The sequence below is a fragment of the Nelumbo nucifera genome, chromosome 5 (assembly GCF_055504915.1).
Source record: "Nelumbo nucifera cultivar China Antique chromosome 5, China Antique-T2T, whole genome shotgun sequence".
NCBI lineage: Eukaryota > Viridiplantae > Streptophyta > Magnoliopsida > Proteales > Nelumbonaceae > Nelumbo > Nelumbo nucifera.
This window is the reverse complement of record NC_142653.1, coordinates 24961146-24981714: the sequence shown is the minus strand read 5'-3', so window position 1 is coordinate 24981714 and position 20569 is coordinate 24961146. Positions and strand designations below refer to the sequence as shown.

At 39.8% G+C, this 20569-nt stretch overlaps 1 protein-coding gene across 2 annotated transcripts; it reads right to left on the bottom strand.

Annotated features, from left to right (window-relative positions):
- Positions 1 to 82: 82 nt before the first annotated feature.
- Positions 83 to 2225, bottom strand: LQY1 (DnaJ/Hsp40 cysteine-rich domain superfamily protein). 2 transcript variants are annotated; one of them, XM_010256855.3, is made up of 5 exons: positions 1835 to 2221; positions 1654 to 1737; positions 1492 to 1543; positions 595 to 751; positions 83 to 397 (listed from the first exon to the last, which is right to left on the bottom strand). In XM_010256855.3, the coding sequence occupies exons 1-5, from the start codon at positions 2000 to 2002 to the stop codon at positions 376 to 378; spliced, it is 483 nt and encodes a 160-aa protein (XP_010255157.1). In that variant the 5' UTR covers positions 2003 to 2221; the 3' UTR covers positions 83 to 375. The 2 variants fall into 2 exon arrangements, with proteins under 2 accessions (XP_010255157.1, XP_088743483.1); XM_088887357.1 differs by having other exon boundaries at positions 387 to 524; positions 1835 to 2225.
- Positions 2226 to 20569: the final 18344 nt, after the last annotated feature.

The window sequence follows — 20569 nt, the reverse complement described above, 5'->3', positions numbered from 1 at the left end:
CAAAAAAGGCCCACTGAAACTACAATAGAGTGAGAGCTGTTAGAAGGAAAGGGCTACCTAAAGAATTAAATGATACACGGTATTAAAAGATCAAATGGCTTAGCTTGGTGCATTTTTATTTACATAACATGTCAATGGAGGATGTGGAGAGAGTGACAGAGAGGTGGATCTTAGGGATGGATGGAATAGCACCAAACCAAACAATGTGTTATGGAAATTTGGCGTAGTACATTTACAAAACAAAGTGGGAAATGAAATAATTGTTGTAAAACGTGTTGTTCCTGGTTACATCCGCTCATACGTAATATATTCATTGGCCAAATGATTCCAATCCCGCAATTACAGAGATAGTCATTGGTGCTCCTCCTTCTCAGCCTAGTCATCATCTTTGAATTCCCTATTCAACAAAACCCCATCGTCGTATATTAAAGAAAAATGCTTGCACAGGGATGAATTGACAAGAAGACGCATGAAAAGTGAGCCCGAGACCATCAATTGGTGGTGGTCTCCTGCCTGCCAGCTGCCTGCATTTTGATAATTGTGCATGTCGAAAGATGAACAGTTATAATTTAGAAAGATAAATTCGTGGCATACCTGCGATCGAGGTAGCGAGGTTGGATACCAGAACCTTGGCATGTTGTACATGTCGAGGAGCCAACACCTTCACAGTTGATGCACCGCGAAACTTCTTTCTCGTCTCCTCCAAGCTCCACTGTCACCGTGCCTGTTCCCATGCAAAATCTGCATCTCTCTGAAATTTAAGCCATACAATTAAGAACTATGATCAACAATTTTGGCTATTCGATGAATTCGGTAACGCAATAGTTTTGTCCTGCGGCTGCTCATGTAGCAGCAGAATTCGGTCATTAATTCACCGCGTCTAGCAATAGGACTGTCACACGGACAATATCCACTGGTTTTCTGATTTCTGTTCTTCTCAAATTGGCTGCTCCTAAAGATTTTCAATTGGGCATTCTATTGAAATTGGTTGAATTCGTCCATTTAAATCCTGCCAAGCTTTCTGTGGAAAAGCAAAGCCCATCTTTGCAGACTTGGCTCATCAACTAACAAAACAAACAGAACAAGCGATAATCCCCATTCCCACAAAATATTCCAATTGCTCCTGCCCAATTTTATTGGTTGCCACTTGCCGGAGGGCAAATGTAACAAAAATGTCGAGATGCAATTGCGTCAAGGAATGACATTATAACCCAAGTAACTGGGGCTGCATTTCTTATCCAAATATTTTTGCCTTTTCTGGGCAGGAAAGGCAAAGACCCGACTCAAGACTTCCGTCAGTCGGGTATTTGACTCTAAAAATAAACACATGAGATCACATTAATGGACTGATCTTGGCATGTAATCTAAACGAACTGACCGAGTAATTGAGCTGCTGAAACTATGGTCTTAGGTCTACCGTTTGGTCCGTTTCCGTTCCTTAAAACTTAGACAAAAGAGAAAAGACAGAAATAGCAGAGATGATGAGCTTACGAGCGCCTGATCCATTACAAGGGAAGCATGGTTGCGTGTTCTCTCGCTTTGCCTGTTGCAGTTTTGCAATAGAATTGCAAACAAGTGAAGAAGAGCATTCAATTGGTTATTTCTTTTTCATTAAAATTATAATCACACCAGATAATTGGGAGAAACACTTACGGCATTATCGATTTGAGTTTCATAAAAGACTGGTATTCCAATACCAACCGCAACGCTAACTACCCCCACCGTTATAGCTACAACCTACAATCATTTTGCACATTATTACACAAATTTATTTAAAATTCTAAAAAAAGAAGGAAAAAGAAACAGAAACAGAGAAACGAGATGTGGAGAATACCGTGTTTTGATCAAGATCCAAGGCCCGTATGGATGGATAGGAAGCGGGCGTCGGTCGATTCCTGCTGATAGTCCTTTGAGAGAAAGAAGATGAGAGCTTGAGAGTGAGAGGTGAAGAGAGGAATAGAGACTGCAGACGAGCAATCGGTGGTGCTGGTGCAAATGACATTTTGCTGTTCCCCTCTTTTCGGTTGGTGGCTTTACTGAATCATCAGAGTGAGTGGGTAAAAGGGTAGAGAGTGTCTGGACTCTGGAGAGCGAGAGAACGGAAAAGGGCAGTCGGGCAGAGAAAGGAAATCTTCAGAGTTCAGAGTTCAGACCAAATGTGATCGCTCGCTTCACTGGATGGGGACGGACCACCAATCTTTGAGGGATGCTAAGCCTAAGCCCACCACATCTTTCATGTTTGTATAGATATGCGGGGCCCTGGGTCCATGGTCACCAATCCATACAAATCCGATTATCCTATCCATGGGCGAGTCTTCTGCAATTAACCGGTTTGAATTTGAACCGGACATACTGCAACAATTATGATACGCCACGTAATCTTGCTTGACATTGGGAGAGGAGGATACGAACTTCTAGCCAAACAAGCAAAAGCAATTTGCCAATTAGTAGTTGGTGCTTGGTGGTCCAAAGTCCAAACCTTTTCCTCCATAGAATACAATGTTACGCCACATATTTAGAATATCATGTACTTGATAAGATGGGGAAATTCATTTGAATGAGAGGATGTTCTAGGAGAATGATTTCCGCTGCATATCGTAGAATTGGGATCTGCTTCTCACATGGATACCACACCCACATCCCACGGTGTATTGAAAATATCTTCCAAATAATAGATACTAGCGGGGACTCGTGTTTAAATTAAAGATAAACAATAAAAATATGTAAGAGTATATATTGTTTTATATAATAATTAATAATTATTTATATTTTATATATTTTTTATGATATAAAAATAACTATAATTAATTTTAGATAAAATTGTTTATCAAACTTAGGGATGGTAATTTTTCCCATTTTCCCGATCTCCGTGGGATCTACCCCGAATGGGGAGGGGATGGGGATGATTTTCCCCCACGGGGATGAACATGGGGAAATTTTTATCCTCATTGGCAGGAACGGGGAGAGCACTCTTTGCTCCGGCGCGGACCCCGATCCCACTAATATATATTTATATAGACACATACGTTTATATATGTATATATATACACACATATGTCTATATGTTAATATTTTTTAAAAATATGGTTGAATATGCTTGAATCTTTTCCAATAGGATTGTAAATTTTAATCATTTTATTTTTTATTTTTTAAATAAAATAAAAACAAAAACATAATGGTTGACATTATAAAGAATCACTGGGAGTGAGGACCCCGTGAAGACGGGGATGGGGATAACATTGCCCCCATTAGCAGGGATGGGGATGGGGACGTGGATGGGGTTTTTGTGGGGACGGAGATGGGGAGAGGCTCCTTGTCCTCGCCCTGCCTCGTTGCCATTCCGAATCAAATTAATGAAATTGAACAACCTGATTTCTAGTATTTCCATTCGGCTTTGGTTCAACAATTTCCTAACCCGATTGGGTTGGACCAATTTATCTTTGGCCATTTGCAAACTGACTAAAATTGAACGACCCGACCAAAGATATATATTAATATTTAATATTTTAAATATATATTTTTAATACAAGAAAGTGGAAAAATTCCAATATTTCTTAGGTTAAAATAGTTTATATCATAAATTTAATTTTTAGATTTATTTTTTTAATAATGTCATTGTATTTTTTAATTTAAACTTAATTTTTAAATTTTATTTTGCAAGTTTTTAAATCTTTTGAAACAACCGACCAAACTAAATATTAACCCAAACCGATATAACCTGTGTGACTAGCCCCCCAACCTGACTAGGTTGATTTGGTTGTTTGGTCGTAAACAATAGTTTAATCTCCAATAATTATTAAAAATTTAGAGTGAAAATACACAATAAATTAAATTTAAAATGCTAAATAATAGTAGTTTCAACTCCAATAATTATTGGAAAATTTCTATTAAATAACAAAGCAAAAATAGATTTATACATAATTATTGAAAATATATTTATGACAAAACAATAAATAATTACTAAAATACAATAAATATTAATTCCAGTATAGATAAATATATAATAAATAAAGATTAAGTTTTTAAAAGTATTAATAAACAATAATTTTTGAAAGTTATTTTCTATAATTATTAACTGGTATAAATGAAATTAGTTATTCACAATGTTATTTATTTATTGAAATAATATAATTATTTAAATTTTAAAATATTAATTAGTTATTGAATTTAATAATCCATAGAATTATACTACTATTAGTACATAATTTTTTTATGTTAAATATTTCATTATTTAAAATATATAGTTATTTAACTAAATATTTAAAATATATTATTATTTGATGTAAAGTATTAATTTTAATATTTTTATTTAAGATATTTAGTTATTGAAATATTTAAATAATATTTAATTTTTAGTGTTAGATTTTTATTATTTGAATAACATGTAGATTGAATAATCCAAAAAATCATAATTTATATTGTTTGTGCATAATTTTGTGATGAATTTTGTAACAATATATAACTATTAATAATATGAATATTATTAAATCGATTATAATTATTTTTTGTCTTTTTAATAAATATTTTAAAGTTATTATATAATTTTTTTAGAATATTTAATAATTCTTAAAATTTTTATTTCAAACCTTCTTTAGATAGATGTAGATAAAAAGTGGGGGAGAAGATAAATAATAATTAGAGATAATTTAGGAGAGAAACTCTACTAAATTAGAGATGACTTACGAGAAAGCTGAGGATAGTTGGTAATTTTGAAAACGACATGAATTAAAAAAATCAAAATTTCAAAAAAATGAGAAAATTTCTAGACTTCCTTATTTTAAATTTATTTGCACTAGTACAAATGCATGGGGGTGCAAATATAAAAATTGAAAATTCTTGTTTAATTTTATTTTATTCTACTTCATGTCTTCACTTACTTCATCTGTACCGCAATAAAACAAAATAAGATAAATTTTGAAACAAAAATAAGTCAGAATATATAGCACTGTCATGTTTTGCATCAGGTGCAAATTTATTTACATTGCAACCAAACACAGCATAAGGAAACATGAAAATAAATTTGTATATTTAGCATGGCTTGAGTTGAGCCCTTGACGCCACAGGATCGTGGTCCATAGATTGTATAGCTAATGGCCATCTTTAGAGAATAAAAAAAAAAAAAAAAAACTCTATAGCATATGAATGTAAAATAAGAATAGGACAGCCTATAGGATGTCAGTGTTCTTTCATTTCGGGTCCAAGTCCAACCGAAGTCCAGTGGTAGCCGTTTCCGTAAGATTGAGACGTGAACTGCAGAATCTGGGTTTAGTCAAGCTCCATTGAATCCTTGATTGATTCAGAGGGAGGGTTAATAAAATAGGGATATTTAAGAGGTTGTTTGGCATGGATGTTGATTTCTTGTAAATCACTGTCATATCGTAGTCACGTTGGTGTTAGAGGAATTGGTGCTGAAATTTCTATTTGATTGGTTAATTTTGATGATTTTTAGGAAATAGGCCCTTTTCAAGGATCATCATTTTTTATGATTTTCTAATTTTTAGCTGATTCTAATTTTTAGAAGATGACATGGCATTGAATAATAATTCCAATGCAAAAATAATCATCCCTTGAAAATCTGTACCAAGTAAACTCAAAAATCAGCTAACATAGCAAAAATGGTACCAAATAATAAAATTTACCAATTTTTGAAAAAAATCGTTAAATCATCATTTAAAATCAGCATCATCGATGCCAAATATCATCTTAGTCATTAATATTATTTTTTTACAATTTCATCATAATTTTAATAGTAGCAAGAAAAATATCGTAAACATAGGACTTATGAGAGAATGCCTTAAACATACTAAGACTTAATCAGGGATAATTAAATGAGAAAAAAATAGTAATTTAAGTTATATTTTTCTGTCTGAACAATTAGAAAGGACCAAATTTAAAAATAGATATATTTTAGTAAAAATAAAAAAAAAAGATTCACAACTCATAAGCTAATTTATAATTTTAATAATTAATAATTAATAAAAGTGAGACAAGTATCTAATTTTCTTCAAAACGAGATGTTCGGTCACTCTGCGGGCTCAAATCTACTGGGCCCATATTCAAACTGCCTTTAGCCGTTTGAATTTAGACAGGCCTGGGCCGATCAACTTACAGGCCAAAATTCATTTTCAGCTCAATTGGAATATTTTAAGGCTAAAAATAAGCTAAAGCCAGAGATCAAATTCGGAACATTTCAGCTAAGCAATGCATATGATTATCTTTTAAAACAAAATCATACATATTTGATAAACAACCTCTTAGATTTTCTTTAATAAAACATACCATCAAACCATTTCATATTATCATCATCATTATTCTTATTAGCAATAAAATATGTTTCCTAATTGGAGAAAATTCGGACTTCCCTAAACAACCTACTTCATTTCTGCCACATAGAGTATGATGTGGCCAACCTAAGCTGTGGATGAAGCAATTTGGGTGGGTTAAATGTGGGTTGAGTTACAACTTACAATCCTTCCATTTAATCCACCAGCCCATTAGGAGATATTAAGACTTAAAAATGGGCGGGACCTAACTCACACCCTCTAGTTCCCAACCTGAGTTAACCCATTAAATCGATTCAGAACCCAAAACACACTATATGAAATTTGTTGGACTAAAATGGTTGGAGTTGGACCAGAAATTGCCACTCCTAAATAAAACAGGAACCCTATGGATTAGCCACCTCTTCATTCTCTAGCTTCTTTATTGTAAATCCAAATCTGAACCAAATACAAATTTTGCATCCGGTTCAGTTTTGTTTTCAGTACTATGATTTTCACTTTCACTTGGTACAAAATCGATGGTGTGCGATCTGACGTTCCTTGCTGGTGAACAGCTCGGATGCCGGACTAGGTAGGTAGCTTAGTTAAGCTGTAAAGAGAGAGAGAAAAGATCAGAGTACCCGGGCTGCTTTACCCAGTGTGGGCACTCTGATGCTTAAGTTAACAAATTGGAGTTTCAGAAATTTAGAAAGCGAGAGAGAGAGATAGAGAGCTTGAGTGTTAAATTGCACGTATGTTTCTTAGAAAATGGCGGCACCTTTATAAAGGCGTCAGTTGGCAAAAGCTTCACGCATCGCGTCCGAGATTCCCAAGAGGATGTGACTTATCAATTTGAAGTCTTCAAAGGTAGTTTTGCATGCGGACTAGACTTTCATGCTTTATTTGGTTGAACGATCGGAGCGGGAGCTGACTTCTAGAGGACTCGAGAGTGATAAGATGCATGTTGAGGAGGTCGGCAAGTACGTCTCGTAGGTCACCACCTGGACCTTAGTCAAATCGGTAAGTCCTTCAGGGGAGGTCGTTCCTCCTGCCGGGGTTCCTTGGATTGGTACTAACGAGGTACCATAGGTTGGCCTTGGACGAGGTGTTGCTAGCCACTCTCCCAAGGTGCCCGAGTTGTATATGAGGTGCTCGAACTGGTTCCAGGGTGCGCCTCCTTGACTTAGTGGGATCCGCAATAGTTCGTGTGGCGTTGATGTGTCATGTGGTGGTCCTATCATGCCATGTGTTGTGATGTCATTGGAGGGCCAAATCACCCTTCATCAATTACCCCCACTCCCGAGACGAGATTGGTTCGACAAAGGGAGTAGTTCACTGTGGGCCCTTGGCCCGGAATGACTAGTTCGATCAACTCATAGGCGTCGGTTCAGTTTGCTCCCCAAATCGGAAGAGTCTAAGGGTTGAATGCAGCATTACACAGGACTTCACCATCTTGATTATCGGGGCACAAGAGTGAACTCATCTACTCGTGGAGAGGGGGAGCAGGCACTCCAAGGACATCTACCGTACCAGGGATGTAACCGTCAAGGAGTTTTTCAATTCGGTTGAACACCTTAGGAGTGGAGTTCATTGTGCCATCCTCAAAAGGGGCTTCAAACTGCACGACTACCTCCTCAGGTCGCTCCACTTATGCAGATTTCAATGCAATGTCCCTCAAGTTGGTCCTCGAAGGAGTAGTTGACAAGGTCGATGTGGAGCCCAAAACCGAGGTGGAGGATGATTGTGAAGAAATTGGCCAAGTTTGCATGTCTGTCGAGGTGCTGAAAGCAAACTAGTCTTCCTTTGAACTGAAGTACACTTAGGTCCGCCTGCATAGATCGATCAAGCAAACTGAAGTACACTTGAGGGGGCCTTAAAGCCAAAAGTGGATTAGCTTCCTGTTTTTTAATTTTTCTAGCTGAGGGGCTTATAGTGTAGGTCGGCTTTATCATGATTGCTGAAGCGACAGGTCAAGGTTTGCACTTTACGTAGGTCGAGGTTGCACTTGAGCCTTAAACGTAGTATCTTCATAGATTGTTGATGTTCCATGCACGGGGTACTTGCCTCCCCTCTAAGGTTTCAAGCTTATACGTTCCTTCATCGACAACCCTTAAGACTCTGTAAGGGCCTTCCCAGTTTGGACTCAACTTTCTCGCACCGGGCTTAGGTACCATAACTTTCCTGAGTACCAAGTCACCAACTCGAAATTGGCATCTTTTAACTCAGGCGTTATAGTACCGAGCTGTCCGCTGTAGGTACATTACGGTCCAGATGTAGTTCAAGTCACAAACTTCTTCCACTAGGTTGAGGGTCAACACTTCGGTCTTGGTTGAGATGACAACCCCCGTCACATACGTCAAGCTGAAGGGAGTCTCACCGGTTGCTATCTTGATCGTAGTTCGGTAGGCCCACAAAACATTGGGCAGCTCGTCCATCCATAGACCCTCAGCTTAAGGGTGATTGAGGATGACTCCATTGGTCACTTCGTTTTGCTCGTTCGCTTAAGGGTGGCCATCCAAAGTGGCAGACGATGTTTCTCCAGAAGAAGTTTTGCACGTTTCGAGTTGTAATAAAGGCTAGTGGCTCGACCTTTACCCACTTTGTGAATTAGTTTACTGCAACAACCAAGAACCTTCTTTGCTCAATTGCTGACGGGAAGGGATCAAGTATGTCAATCCCCCACTGTGAAAACGGCTATGGACTAGTCAGGTACCTCAAGTTGATAGCGGGATATCGGGGTATGTTTTCATGCCACTGACACCTATGATATTTCTACACGAGCTGGGTGGCATATGCCTTCATCATCGGCCAGTAATATGTTTGTCACAACGCTTTTTGGGGTAACACTTTGCCCCCAAGTGTCCGCTGCAAAGACCTTCATGGATCTCTCGTAGCACTTGGTCTGCTTCGATCGGACGTAAGCAGCATAGGTAGGGGAGTGTGAACGACTTGCAATACAGTTGCCCGCTAATGATCATTTAGTGAGTGGACTACCACTCTACCCTCCGTGTCACATTACGATCTTTAGGGAGGGTCCCGTGGTGCAGATAGTCGACAAGTGGATCTATCCAACTTGATTCTGCGGCCATGATGGGAGCAACCTCTTCTGCCACTTTTTGATGCTTGGTCGTGACAAGTCTTCGATGTAGACAGTTCTCTTTGTGATGTTTGTTGCACTGGCCAGCTTCAAGAGCACATCGGCCTCGATGTTCTTGGACCTCGGGATCTGCTAGATGTATCAAGAGTGGAAGTTGGGAAAGAGCTCTCTAACCTTGGCTAGGTAGGCAAAAATGGCGGGCTCCCAGGCCTCATACTGCCCATTCACTTGGTTGACGACTAACTGTGAATCATTGCAAACAACGAGGTGTTTTACGCCGACCTCCTTTTCTAGGGACAACCCGGATATAAGTGCCTCGTACTTGGCTTCATTGTTTAAGACTCAAAATAAGAATTAGAGAGTGTACTCCAGTTTCACTTTGCCAAGTCTGTAGAGGATCAGTCCAACTCTGCTTCTGTACTAGTTGGATGAGCCATCCACATGGAGGATCCAGGGTTCCTCGTCCCAATCCGGGTTAGGTGCCGCACTGGTTGATGCCTCTAAGGTGGTCATGGGCTCTGCAACTTTAGGGTTGGCATGTTGAACGTGCACTCGACAACGAAGTTAGCCAGGACCTTTTTCTTGATCGCTAGGCACGGATCAAATCAGATGTCATACTCACTGAGCTTGATTGCCCATTTCGTTAGCCTTCTTAAGACCTCAGGCTTTTGAAGAACTTGCCCTAGAGGTTGATCAATTACGACTACCACAGTATGGACCTGAAAGTAAGGGCACAACTTCCAGGTTGCCAATACCAAGGTGAAGGCTAGCTTTCTATTTTGGGATATCTAGTCTCGGTGGTGTGCAGGACTTCACTTACATAGTAGGCAGGTCGCTACACTTTGTCCACCTCACGAATTAAGACTGAGCTGACTACATCGCTACTTGCGGAGAGGTAGAGTTTTAGCTCATCTCCAGGTTCCGTCCTGGTTAGCAAGGGCAATGAACTTAGGTACCTTTTCAACTCATCAAACGCGAACTGACAGTCTTTGGTTCATTCAAAGTCTTGGTTCTTTTTTATGACTTTAAAGAACAAAAGGCACCGCCTAGCCGACTTAGACATAAACCGGTTAAGGGTTGCTATCCAACTTGGTAGCCTTTGTATCACTTTTATTGTTTTAGGAGGTTGCATATCTATGGCGACTTGAATTTTGTCTAGATTGGCCTCGATACCTCATCGGTTTACTATGTACCCAAGGAACTTTCCCGATGTGACACCAAAGAAACACTTATTCAGATTGAGATTTAGATTAAGGGTCCTTTTGATTCATAGTCAAAAACGGAATCGAAATCCTCCGTAATCAAAATCGGAATGGTCCATTCCCATAGTTTGTTTGGTTCAAACAAGAATGGGAATGGGAATTAAAATCAACAGGAATGGGATTTCATTCCCAAGGGAGGGGCAAGGAATGGCCATTCCCTCAAATGGGGGAATGCCATTCCAGCAAGAATGGGAATGGGTTTCCAATTCCACCCAACCAAACAATTGGAATCGGAATAGCCCATTCTGATTCCGATTCTAGACCCCTATTCCTACAAACCAAACACACCCTAAATTTTTTAAGTACATTGAAGACATTGGTCAGGTAGGCAATTAGAGTTTCATGGGATTTTCTCTTTACGACCATGTGGTCTACGTACACCTCTACTTTGTCGCCAATCAAAAGGGCAAAAATTTTATTCACAAGGCGCTAATATGTCGCCTTAGTGTTCTTTAGGCCGAAGGGCATGACCTTATAACAATAAAGGCTGGTCTTAGTTATGAAGGCCATTTTCTTTTGGTCAGTAGGATCCATCTAGATCTGGTTATAACCGGAGTATGCGTTCATCAAGCTTAATAGCTCAAACACCGAGGTCATAGGTCATATCTACTAGGCGGTCTATCCTAGGGAGTAGGAAGCTATCTTTTGGATAGGCTCTGTTGAGGTCGGTATAGTCGATGCACATGTGCAACTTTCCATTGGCCTTCTTCATGAGAACTAGGTTGGAAATCCAACTCGGATATTTGACCTCCCTCACGAAGTCCGTCGTAAGGAGCTCTTCGACCTCCTCGTCCATTATTCTCCACCTCTCCTGGGCGAAGTTCATTTTCCTCTATTTTACCGGTCTGACAAAGGGGTTCACATTCATTGTATGGGTTATCACAGAGGGGTCTATGCAGGGCATGTTGGTGGTCGATCAAGCAAAAACATCTAGATTATTAATTAAAAAGTTTACCAGTTTGGAGCAAAGTGGTTCCTTGAAGCATGCGCTGATCTGTACTGTCTTCGAGGGATCGGTACCTGAGACCGACACCAGGATAGTGTCCTTCATCAGGCGAGCTCTTTCCTCGTTCTCCAAGGGCAGCTCCAAGTCCATTGACTTACTTCCCTTAATGTCACAATGTAGCACTTTTGCGATTTGAACAGCTTGCCACGCACTACTCCTATCCCGTGGTTGGTGGGGAACTTCATGGCGAGGCGGTATGTCGATAACACCTCTATGATGGCTTGCAGTATTGGTCAGCTTAGAATGGCGTTGTATGGTGACATCATTGCCAACACCAGAAAGTCATGCTGCAACCTCGTCCTGTTCGGCATGGTTCTTGTTGTCATGGATAGGTTGATTTGACCAAGAGCTCGGGTCGCCACATCACTGAAACTGACTTGGGGCACATCAACTCAAGCCAGATCTTCCCTCTACAGTCCCATTTGCTTGAAAACTCCAACGAATAGGATGTTTCCCAAGCTGTCTGAATCGTTGAGTACCCTTTTTACCTTGTAATCGTGGATCATGACCTTGACTACAAGGGCGTCATTATGAGGGTAACGAATCCTACGTGTATAGTCTTCGTTGAAGTAGATCATCTCTTTTACTCTTCGTCGCTTTGGCGGGTTCTCCCCTTCATGGTCCAAGCCGCGAACTCAAGTTCAACTAGCGGGGGTAGTGGAACCTGCTACCTATGACTCTCCGATGGTCGTGTTAATTGCACCGCATGCTAGTGGGCTATCATATTATTGTGTTTGTAGATTGGTGTCGTGGCTATACTGCATCAACTCTCGAAGACGTTGGCCACCTACTCCTATGAGAGAGTAGTGGTGGCAATTGGGCAGGTTGGGTTGAGCTTCAACCCAACCCATCTAACCCACCAACCCATTAATGACCCACACCCGGTTATATAAAATTGAATGGGTTGGGTTCAATCCAAACCCGCTTTTACCCAACCCAACCCGTCCAAACCCATTAATCTTATATTTATGAATTTAAAAAAACAAACTAACTCTTTCTTAACAAATAAGTGGCTATAGCTTGCTGGTAATTGTAGTTACTATTTACACAAGTGGTGATGGTTCAAATCACATTACAAGTATGTCATTTTTACATAAGTAGCGAAGCCATTTGACTATGTTCAGATTTCAGGTTTGACCGAACCACTTAGGTTCAAACCGATCAAACTAACTTGAGCTATCTAATTGGATTATCTTCGACCTAATCACATCAAGGGTGGTTAAACCGTTTAGATCTAGATCAATCTGGTCGGACCGGATCAGACCGGTCAGTCAATGGTGGATTGACTTGGGTCGGACCATATCAGGTTTGTGCACGGGTTTGAGACCAAACCGACTAACCCGAAGCGGGTCAACGTAAGTAAATCGGGTCGGTCCGGATTTGGGTCGCTTGTGTGAATATTGGTCGGGCAGACGGTCCAGACCGGGCAAAGCATATGGACACCAAATTATCCCACCCAAGACTGTTTCGAATTCGGGTCGACTTGGATAGGCTTGTATTGGGTCGGGTTGGCTATATGAATACTGGTTGAACCAGACGACCCAAACCGGGCAGAGCAAGCGGTATCGAACCATCCTGCCAGGGGTCTATTTTGGATCTGGGTCGACCCGGATCGGGTCAGACCGCGTTGAACTGGTCTGGGCTCGGGTCAAATTGATTTGGATTTATGTTGGGTAAAGTGTGTTGATTCAAGATAAAATTAAATTTAGTCAATAATTAATAGAAAATTAATGCATTAATTATAAATTATTTAATTCAAATGAAGAAAATTAGAAAAAAAGGATAAGGAATCAATACTTATTTATGTAATGGTTAACCCAATGGTTATCCACAACCTAACCCATTTAAATGGGTAGGTGGGTGGGTTAGATACTAGGTGGGTTTAGCGGGTTGGGTAAAAAATTGCCACCCCTACCTGTGGGGGCAGCTCCACTATCTGTAGGTTGTCAACCCGCATGGGAACCTTGAAAGGCTCGACCCGTGAGGGCGACTCCACAGTTCATTGGCTGTCAACTCCCATGGGAGTTGCGGAGGGCTCAACCTGTAGATGCAACCTCGCGATTAGGGTTGATGAGGCTTGTCTGGGCTGGTCATTCTGATTCTGCCCCCTTACTGGGGTTCTTTCGATCTAGGTGTTGCTGCTATTATCCCTAGTTGATGCCATTTCTTAATGCTTAGAGAACGGGTGACAACTTAGCTTTTATGTAGCGTGTTCCCACAAACGATGCCAATTGATGGTACACGATCTAATGCTCCTTGCTGGTGGACAACTTAGACACCGAACTAGGTAGGTCTCTTGGTCGAGTTGTAAAGAAAGAGAGAAAATATTAGAGTACCTAGGCTGCTTTTCCCGGTGTAAAAATCTTGAGTGCTAAATCGCATGTACCTTTCTTAGAAAATGGGGGCACCTTTATATAAGCATTGGTTGGCATGAGCTTCACGCACTGTGTCCGAGATCCCTAAGAGGACGTAACTCACTGGTCCGAAGTCCTCAGAGGTAGTTTCGCACATGGACTAGGCTTTCATGCCTTATCTGGTTGCCTCTAGAATGATCGGTGCGGGAGCTAACTTCCGGAGCACTTAGGAGTGATAAGACACATGTAGAGGAGGTCGACGAGCACGCCTCGTAGGTCGTTAGCCGGACCTCAGTTAGATCAATAAGTCCTTCAGGGGAGGCCGCTCTTCTCGCTGAGGTCCTTTGGATTAGTATTGATGAGGTACCATAGGTCGGCCCTAAACAAGGTATTGCTAGCTCTCTCCCAAGGTGCTTGAGCTATATATGAGATACTCGAACTGGTTTCCAGGTGCGCCTCATCGACTTAATGAGATCCATAACTATTCGTGTGACATTGGAGTGCTATGCAATGGTCTATCATGCCACATGTCGCGATTTTATTAAAGGGCCAAATCACCCTTCATAAAAAAACTTACACCCTTTTCAGATGCAAAATGCACCACTTCTTCCCATCTTAATTTGCCCTCTCATAAAATAGGGACTGCATCAGTTTTCTTCCTAGCTTAGTCCCCCAAATAAATAACCTTCCTCCCACCTCATTACCCTTTCGGCCACACCATTTTATTTCTTACAAAGTGACAAGCAAACAAGGTATCGTCAAATCTAAAGGAAAAGTAAATCAGGATTTACCGATTTACACTAGATGCTAGTTTAATTTAAATCTTAAACCCAACATTGTATTGTTTTCTTATTTTTTATTGTTTTAACTACAGCAAGCCAACCGAGGTTTAAATGTTTTAAATCTTAAAAATGCTCTCTAAAATGGGGTTTCATAGGTTTCTCTATCTTGTAATTAGAAGACCGTTCTGATATTAGAATATGACTTGAGATCACGTTTTTTCTTAACAAAAAACTATTATATATCATAATTCATAAACTTTTATGAACACGCAATAAAAAAAAATATAAGCGACAGATATAGAAAATTTTGTACTAGCCTTCACCAATCACCAAGACTAGGAGCTTTTCGTAACTGTTGTATGTGGGTCGGGTTGAATTAGTTGCTGTCACGGCCTCACGGGTAAGATCGGATTGGATTGTCTTGGGCGTATCCATTACATCCTCTTTAACTTGAATAAATCATACGTAGCATGAGAGTTCCCGACAAAAGCTACCCAACTCACCAAACTAAAGGTAAAAAAGAAAGGCTACCAAAACTCGCTGATAAGATTTTTGACGCCTACCCCATTTGATGGGCCTTACGCTGTATAACAAAATTTTGGCATCTGATAACGGATAGTAAGTGATTAGGGGATGGGTGATTTTATATCGTTTGATTGGCATCACAGAGAAGATCTCATATGATCCTAAACTCGAGGTCAATTATGTTTATAATAATTTTTCATGACCATTTAATTGATCTTTCTTATTTTGGGATGGAAATATAGAATATGAATCTGAAGATTCGTTGAGATATTTCAAGGATGGAATCCGTAATACAGATTTTCTATTCACTTTTTTTGATTCCGGATCTTCTGCCCACGAGAATTCTGCTACGCCTACCCACACTACCTTAATGTTCTTCATGTGTGGTTGCGATTAATGTGGGCAGGAGATCCAGATTCACTTTTTCTATCCGCATCCTTCTCACAAGATGGATAGCGTGTTGATAGGGAATAGTGGATAGAAAATTCGATTTTGGAATCGGGAGTGTTGCTTGTATAAAGACCAGTTGGGATGGTTAAGATTGCATTTGACATTTCTTATTTTAATGATTTATCTCATTTATACAGTTAAAATGTTTCTATGAATACCGAGTTTTTAACCGTAAAAGGAAGATTAATCCTTAAAATGTCAAATACAACCTAATGTAAGCAACCCAATTATTTGCCGGCCACATCTACAACTAAGGATTCCGTTAAGTCTGACATCTGAAAGTGTAAGAATTACATTAAGAGGTATATTGGCATTGGTGAATTTTTCTTTTTATTGAACTGAATGCAGAGAATGTTGTTTTGAAAAATATCAAATATCCATTTTGACTCTATATATGAGAATTTTTATTTGTCTTTTTGGAGGATATCATTAAAAAACAAAAAGTTGTATGATTACATTTTAAGAGACAAGAGATAAAACGAAACAAAAAAATATTTTTTCTCTTAAAATTAAAAGATTATTCTTAAGAGATAAAAATTAAAAAAAAAGAAAAAAACGAACAAGCCCTAAAACACATAACCATACGCATGAATCAGTTCCAGTCCGAACATTTATATATATGGACTTTACAAACTAAGCCCAACCTGACCCATGGTTCTATAATTTGGGGAAGGAAAGGTAATACACTGTCCGCTTTTTTTTATTGAAAAGAAATCGAAATTTTCCTTTGAAAGAAAAATAGAAAATCGATCGTTTTGATTTTTGGATTGAAGGAAGGGGGCGTTGCCGGGGAATTTACTCCGCCAGTTCCTCTTGTCTTATTGGATGATGGTAGGAGTAAAGAGAAGATAGGAAAAATAAAACGTATTAATTTTTAAATTGTAATTGGGCTATATAATTGGATGATTTGATCCAAACAACAGGATTTAGAACTTGGGAAATTTGTCCCACCATTTGGTTTCTATTGGGCGTCAGCATTAATACATACACGACCTGATTGAATTGCCTAATATTTACCATAAAATTCGCTTTCTTCTGAAAGTTTACACCAATATCCGTTCGTCCCCTTTTGAGTAAAATTTCTTTTTCTTCCGTGGAAACAATATCTACAGATCAGTCCATTACGGTTATGAGACGATGACCCGGATGTTTGCTAATTTGACACATCAAGTGAGGGGGGAGAATCAACCATTCAACCTTTACTTCTATTTCACGTGATCCCCCAAGGAAAGACACTACTTTAACTCAGAGTGGAAACATGGGTCGAAGCCTGAAGATACAAGTCTAACCAACCTAACCGATGATATTATTGACACCCTATTCTCCCCGAGACAAAGTGATGGACTCGTGTATCGTGTTCCTCCGGTTGATATCATGTCGTGGACCACAATCCCAGCCATTAATTTTATGCAGCGTACGTTGCAGGGCTCGGAGGTTGGAGCCCTCCACGGCCCACGCACATGCTCAGCTTTTGCTTTTGGCTAGGCCTGTTGGGCAAGGGCAACACCACCAAAGCTTTGTAGACATTCGGTCGCCATCTCCGTAGTGCCAACCAGAGGCACAGACTCCTCAGTCCCCACAACATACACGTACAAGTAGGAAGTAGCATATCATATCATATGGTCAATTTATCATGTTGTTTTTCAGAATTCGGTTTTTTAACTTTGGGACCCAAAATTAAATAAATGGGTCGACCTCTCGGGTTGATAATTGTATGTAAATACTGTAGGACGAATATTAGGAATCGGATTTCATTTGGATCGACTCACCGGTGTACTTTTTTTGGTAAAGAAAAATATATTAAAACAATGGGAAAATCTATGATGTGAAAAGATATGGTATGGGAAGAGTTTTGATCAATCAAAACCTACCCATGGATTTTGATAAATAACACCTTATTAGCTATCTCATTTATGATTCCAGCTGACTGGTTACAAGTTTTTCAGATATCATATATTTTTTATATCATAGTCAAACTCATAAATAATTCGATCAGTGAATTATTTTTCATTCCCTTTTATTTCACTATGGTACGAGTATGAAAGCTAGGTTTCAGAGTCTACAGCTTTTTTTTCTTAATATTAAATTGAAATACAGACTGATGCTGCACGATCTGGGCACTCCTACCTGGCTACGAGTTGGCTTCTAACTGAAACGAGCGGCACCTGAGAGGAAGGAGAAAGTGAAGGGTTCCCAGAGAGTTATCCCGGGGCGAACACTCCGATGGCTAAGTTAGAACCGGAGAAAACCTCAAAGAGAGAGTAGAGAGTGAGAGTGCCGAAAGTGCTTAAGCTTCAATACCTCTTCCTTGTGAGAATTCAAGTTCTTTTATGTTGGAGCTTGGTCGTACCTGGCATAACCGCCGCCGCCCTTGCTGTTACCGCCAGGGCAGGTGTGGCAGGCGCAGGTTGCCGCCACAAACTGCCATCGTCAGGTACGGGCTTGACAGACGTGTCATGCTTTCCAAAGGAGGCAAACAGAACGCCACCTGGCAAGGGATCAGAGCCCTATCACCGGGTCCGGCGGGTACGGATGTCAGACAGGGCTCCCCACAGCCTACTGAGCTACCGTGCACCGGACTGCTTGAGTGCAGGCTTGTCCCGGTACCGAGGTGCCGAGGTGCCTGCACTGGGGGCGGTGTTGCCCCGAGGTGCCCGGGACACTTAGCCAGGAATCGGGGTGCTTCCTCCTTGGGAAGGGAGAGCTCCGGGCCCCTTAGGGGGAGCTCGGGACCTTCCACGCTTGGTGGGAGTCAAAGTTGGCAAGGCGTCAGTCCCCGGTGAGTTGCTTAGCCCGCCGAATGGCCAGTGTTGGACTCGGCGTGTCTCTCCCATTGAATCGTGGTCGTACTGTCAGGTTGAGCTATTCACTGAGCCAGGTCATATATACGTGTCCTCGAATTACGAGGTCGGGCTAAATCACCCTTCATCACAGACCACCTCTATTCTATTTATTTATTTTCTTCTTTATTTCAAAATTTCAACTGAACCACATGAACTAATAACAAACAGAATACGTTTTTTTTTTTTTTTTTTTTTTTTTCGGGAAACAGAACGACCTAATCCTTAGTTGACAGATATATGGGGATTGCGTCCAACATAAAATAGATATTAATTAGAAGAGAGGAGAGTCTATGCTCTGTATTGACTAGCTGTTCAGTCAGTGCTCAACCCACACTGAAGTTTCCTTACTATTCCCAATCATTCAAGTTTTATAATGGAAGAAAGCAAATAATAGGAAGGTGTCCACATGGCAAAGGCTGCTACAGCGGGTGATATGTGGTTAAGATACCAAAAATCTTTGGTCAGCTCTACAACCACCACATGGACCATTCTTATTATCTCCTGCATGTCTTTTAGTGATGGTTCATTTAACACACCATTTCCCTAATTGCTTTGAGCCTAGTGGCGATATCTTTATTATTATACAATGTGAAATTTGCCTTTGACAAGCGGCTAAACGTCAAGGCTTGTTGTTCTAAATATGGATATATAATTCATTTTACGCTTAATTAATTATAAGTTGATATAACTGGGATTTGTATTATATGTATCTATGTATACGATCACTTTGTTTTAGAGTACTGCTCATCAGTACAATAAACCATATATGGATGCCAATATTTTTATATGAGGTTGCAATCTTTAATTGTTGACTAACTAATAATTTCAGTGAGTCGTATTGAAATTGAAATTGAAATTGAATGGAGACATCCATGGAGTACTATTATTATATGTCAAGTGTTTTTTCTCTCTTCTATGCATGGCTGGTTGGCACGTATCAAATTAAACTATTATAATAAATCAAGTTCTTATCTTGAGCCAAATTAATGAGCTCCTGGACCGGTCTAGAGCTACAAGATTGTGTAAATGGTCCAAGGCAGCTTTTAACTTGAGGCACTGTGTCCTATTTAAAAGTCAGACAAGCATGTGCTTTTACTATGCACAGGTTAATGGTGGCACGATGTTCTATTATCACTATAAATAATTAACCAGCTGATGGATAAATGTCATCAATCATCATCTGGGTTTTTCGTTTGGGATTGGGGTTTTACTTTTAAGCACTTTATAAGGTGGAATTATAATCTATCCCTTAAATATGATGCAATTGCAAAGTAAAGTTATTTTTGCTCATCTATGGTCAAGTGGCCCGGACACACTCGATCACAATTCACACACCACAATTATATTTATATCAATAAAAAGAAAGGAATAAAGAAAAAGCAAGTCGATCAGCAACGGCAAAGAAAAGTTAATTTGGTACAACTATATATAGCTATAGAGGATAGAAATTATAGGATCTATATATAAATTACGATATGTTTCAGATAAAGAGGAATCCACCATAAAAAAAAACCAGATAGGAGGAGAGGAGGACAAAGTCTGTTTTTTTACTGTGGACAAATATGGACGGCCTGGAACAAAAATGTTTCCATACACAACTTTTAGAAACCTCCAAACATGGATAATGGATTATGGATGGTTAAAACTTAAAAGTAGTGAGGCTGAAATTGCTAGTCCGTGTTAGCAACCTGGGTTTAGTAATTGTAGTATTATTGAATCTTGCCTTATCTGTACCTCCGTTCCGTTATTCTGTTATAATGACCTACAGTTTAAACGGTCTAAATTTGATTGAGTTGGAGTGGGATCCGACATTGCCATACCACGAACCTCTCGACTTTGTCCATTTGTATTCAATGCACAAATTGGACGTTCAGTATTGCTTACGTCTTAATCTTCGGGATTTTAGATTTTTACCTGGTCGCATCTCCCCGGTCCCCTCTGAAACAATCAAACAAACATTATAATTTTAACACGTCACCGCTTGTCACTT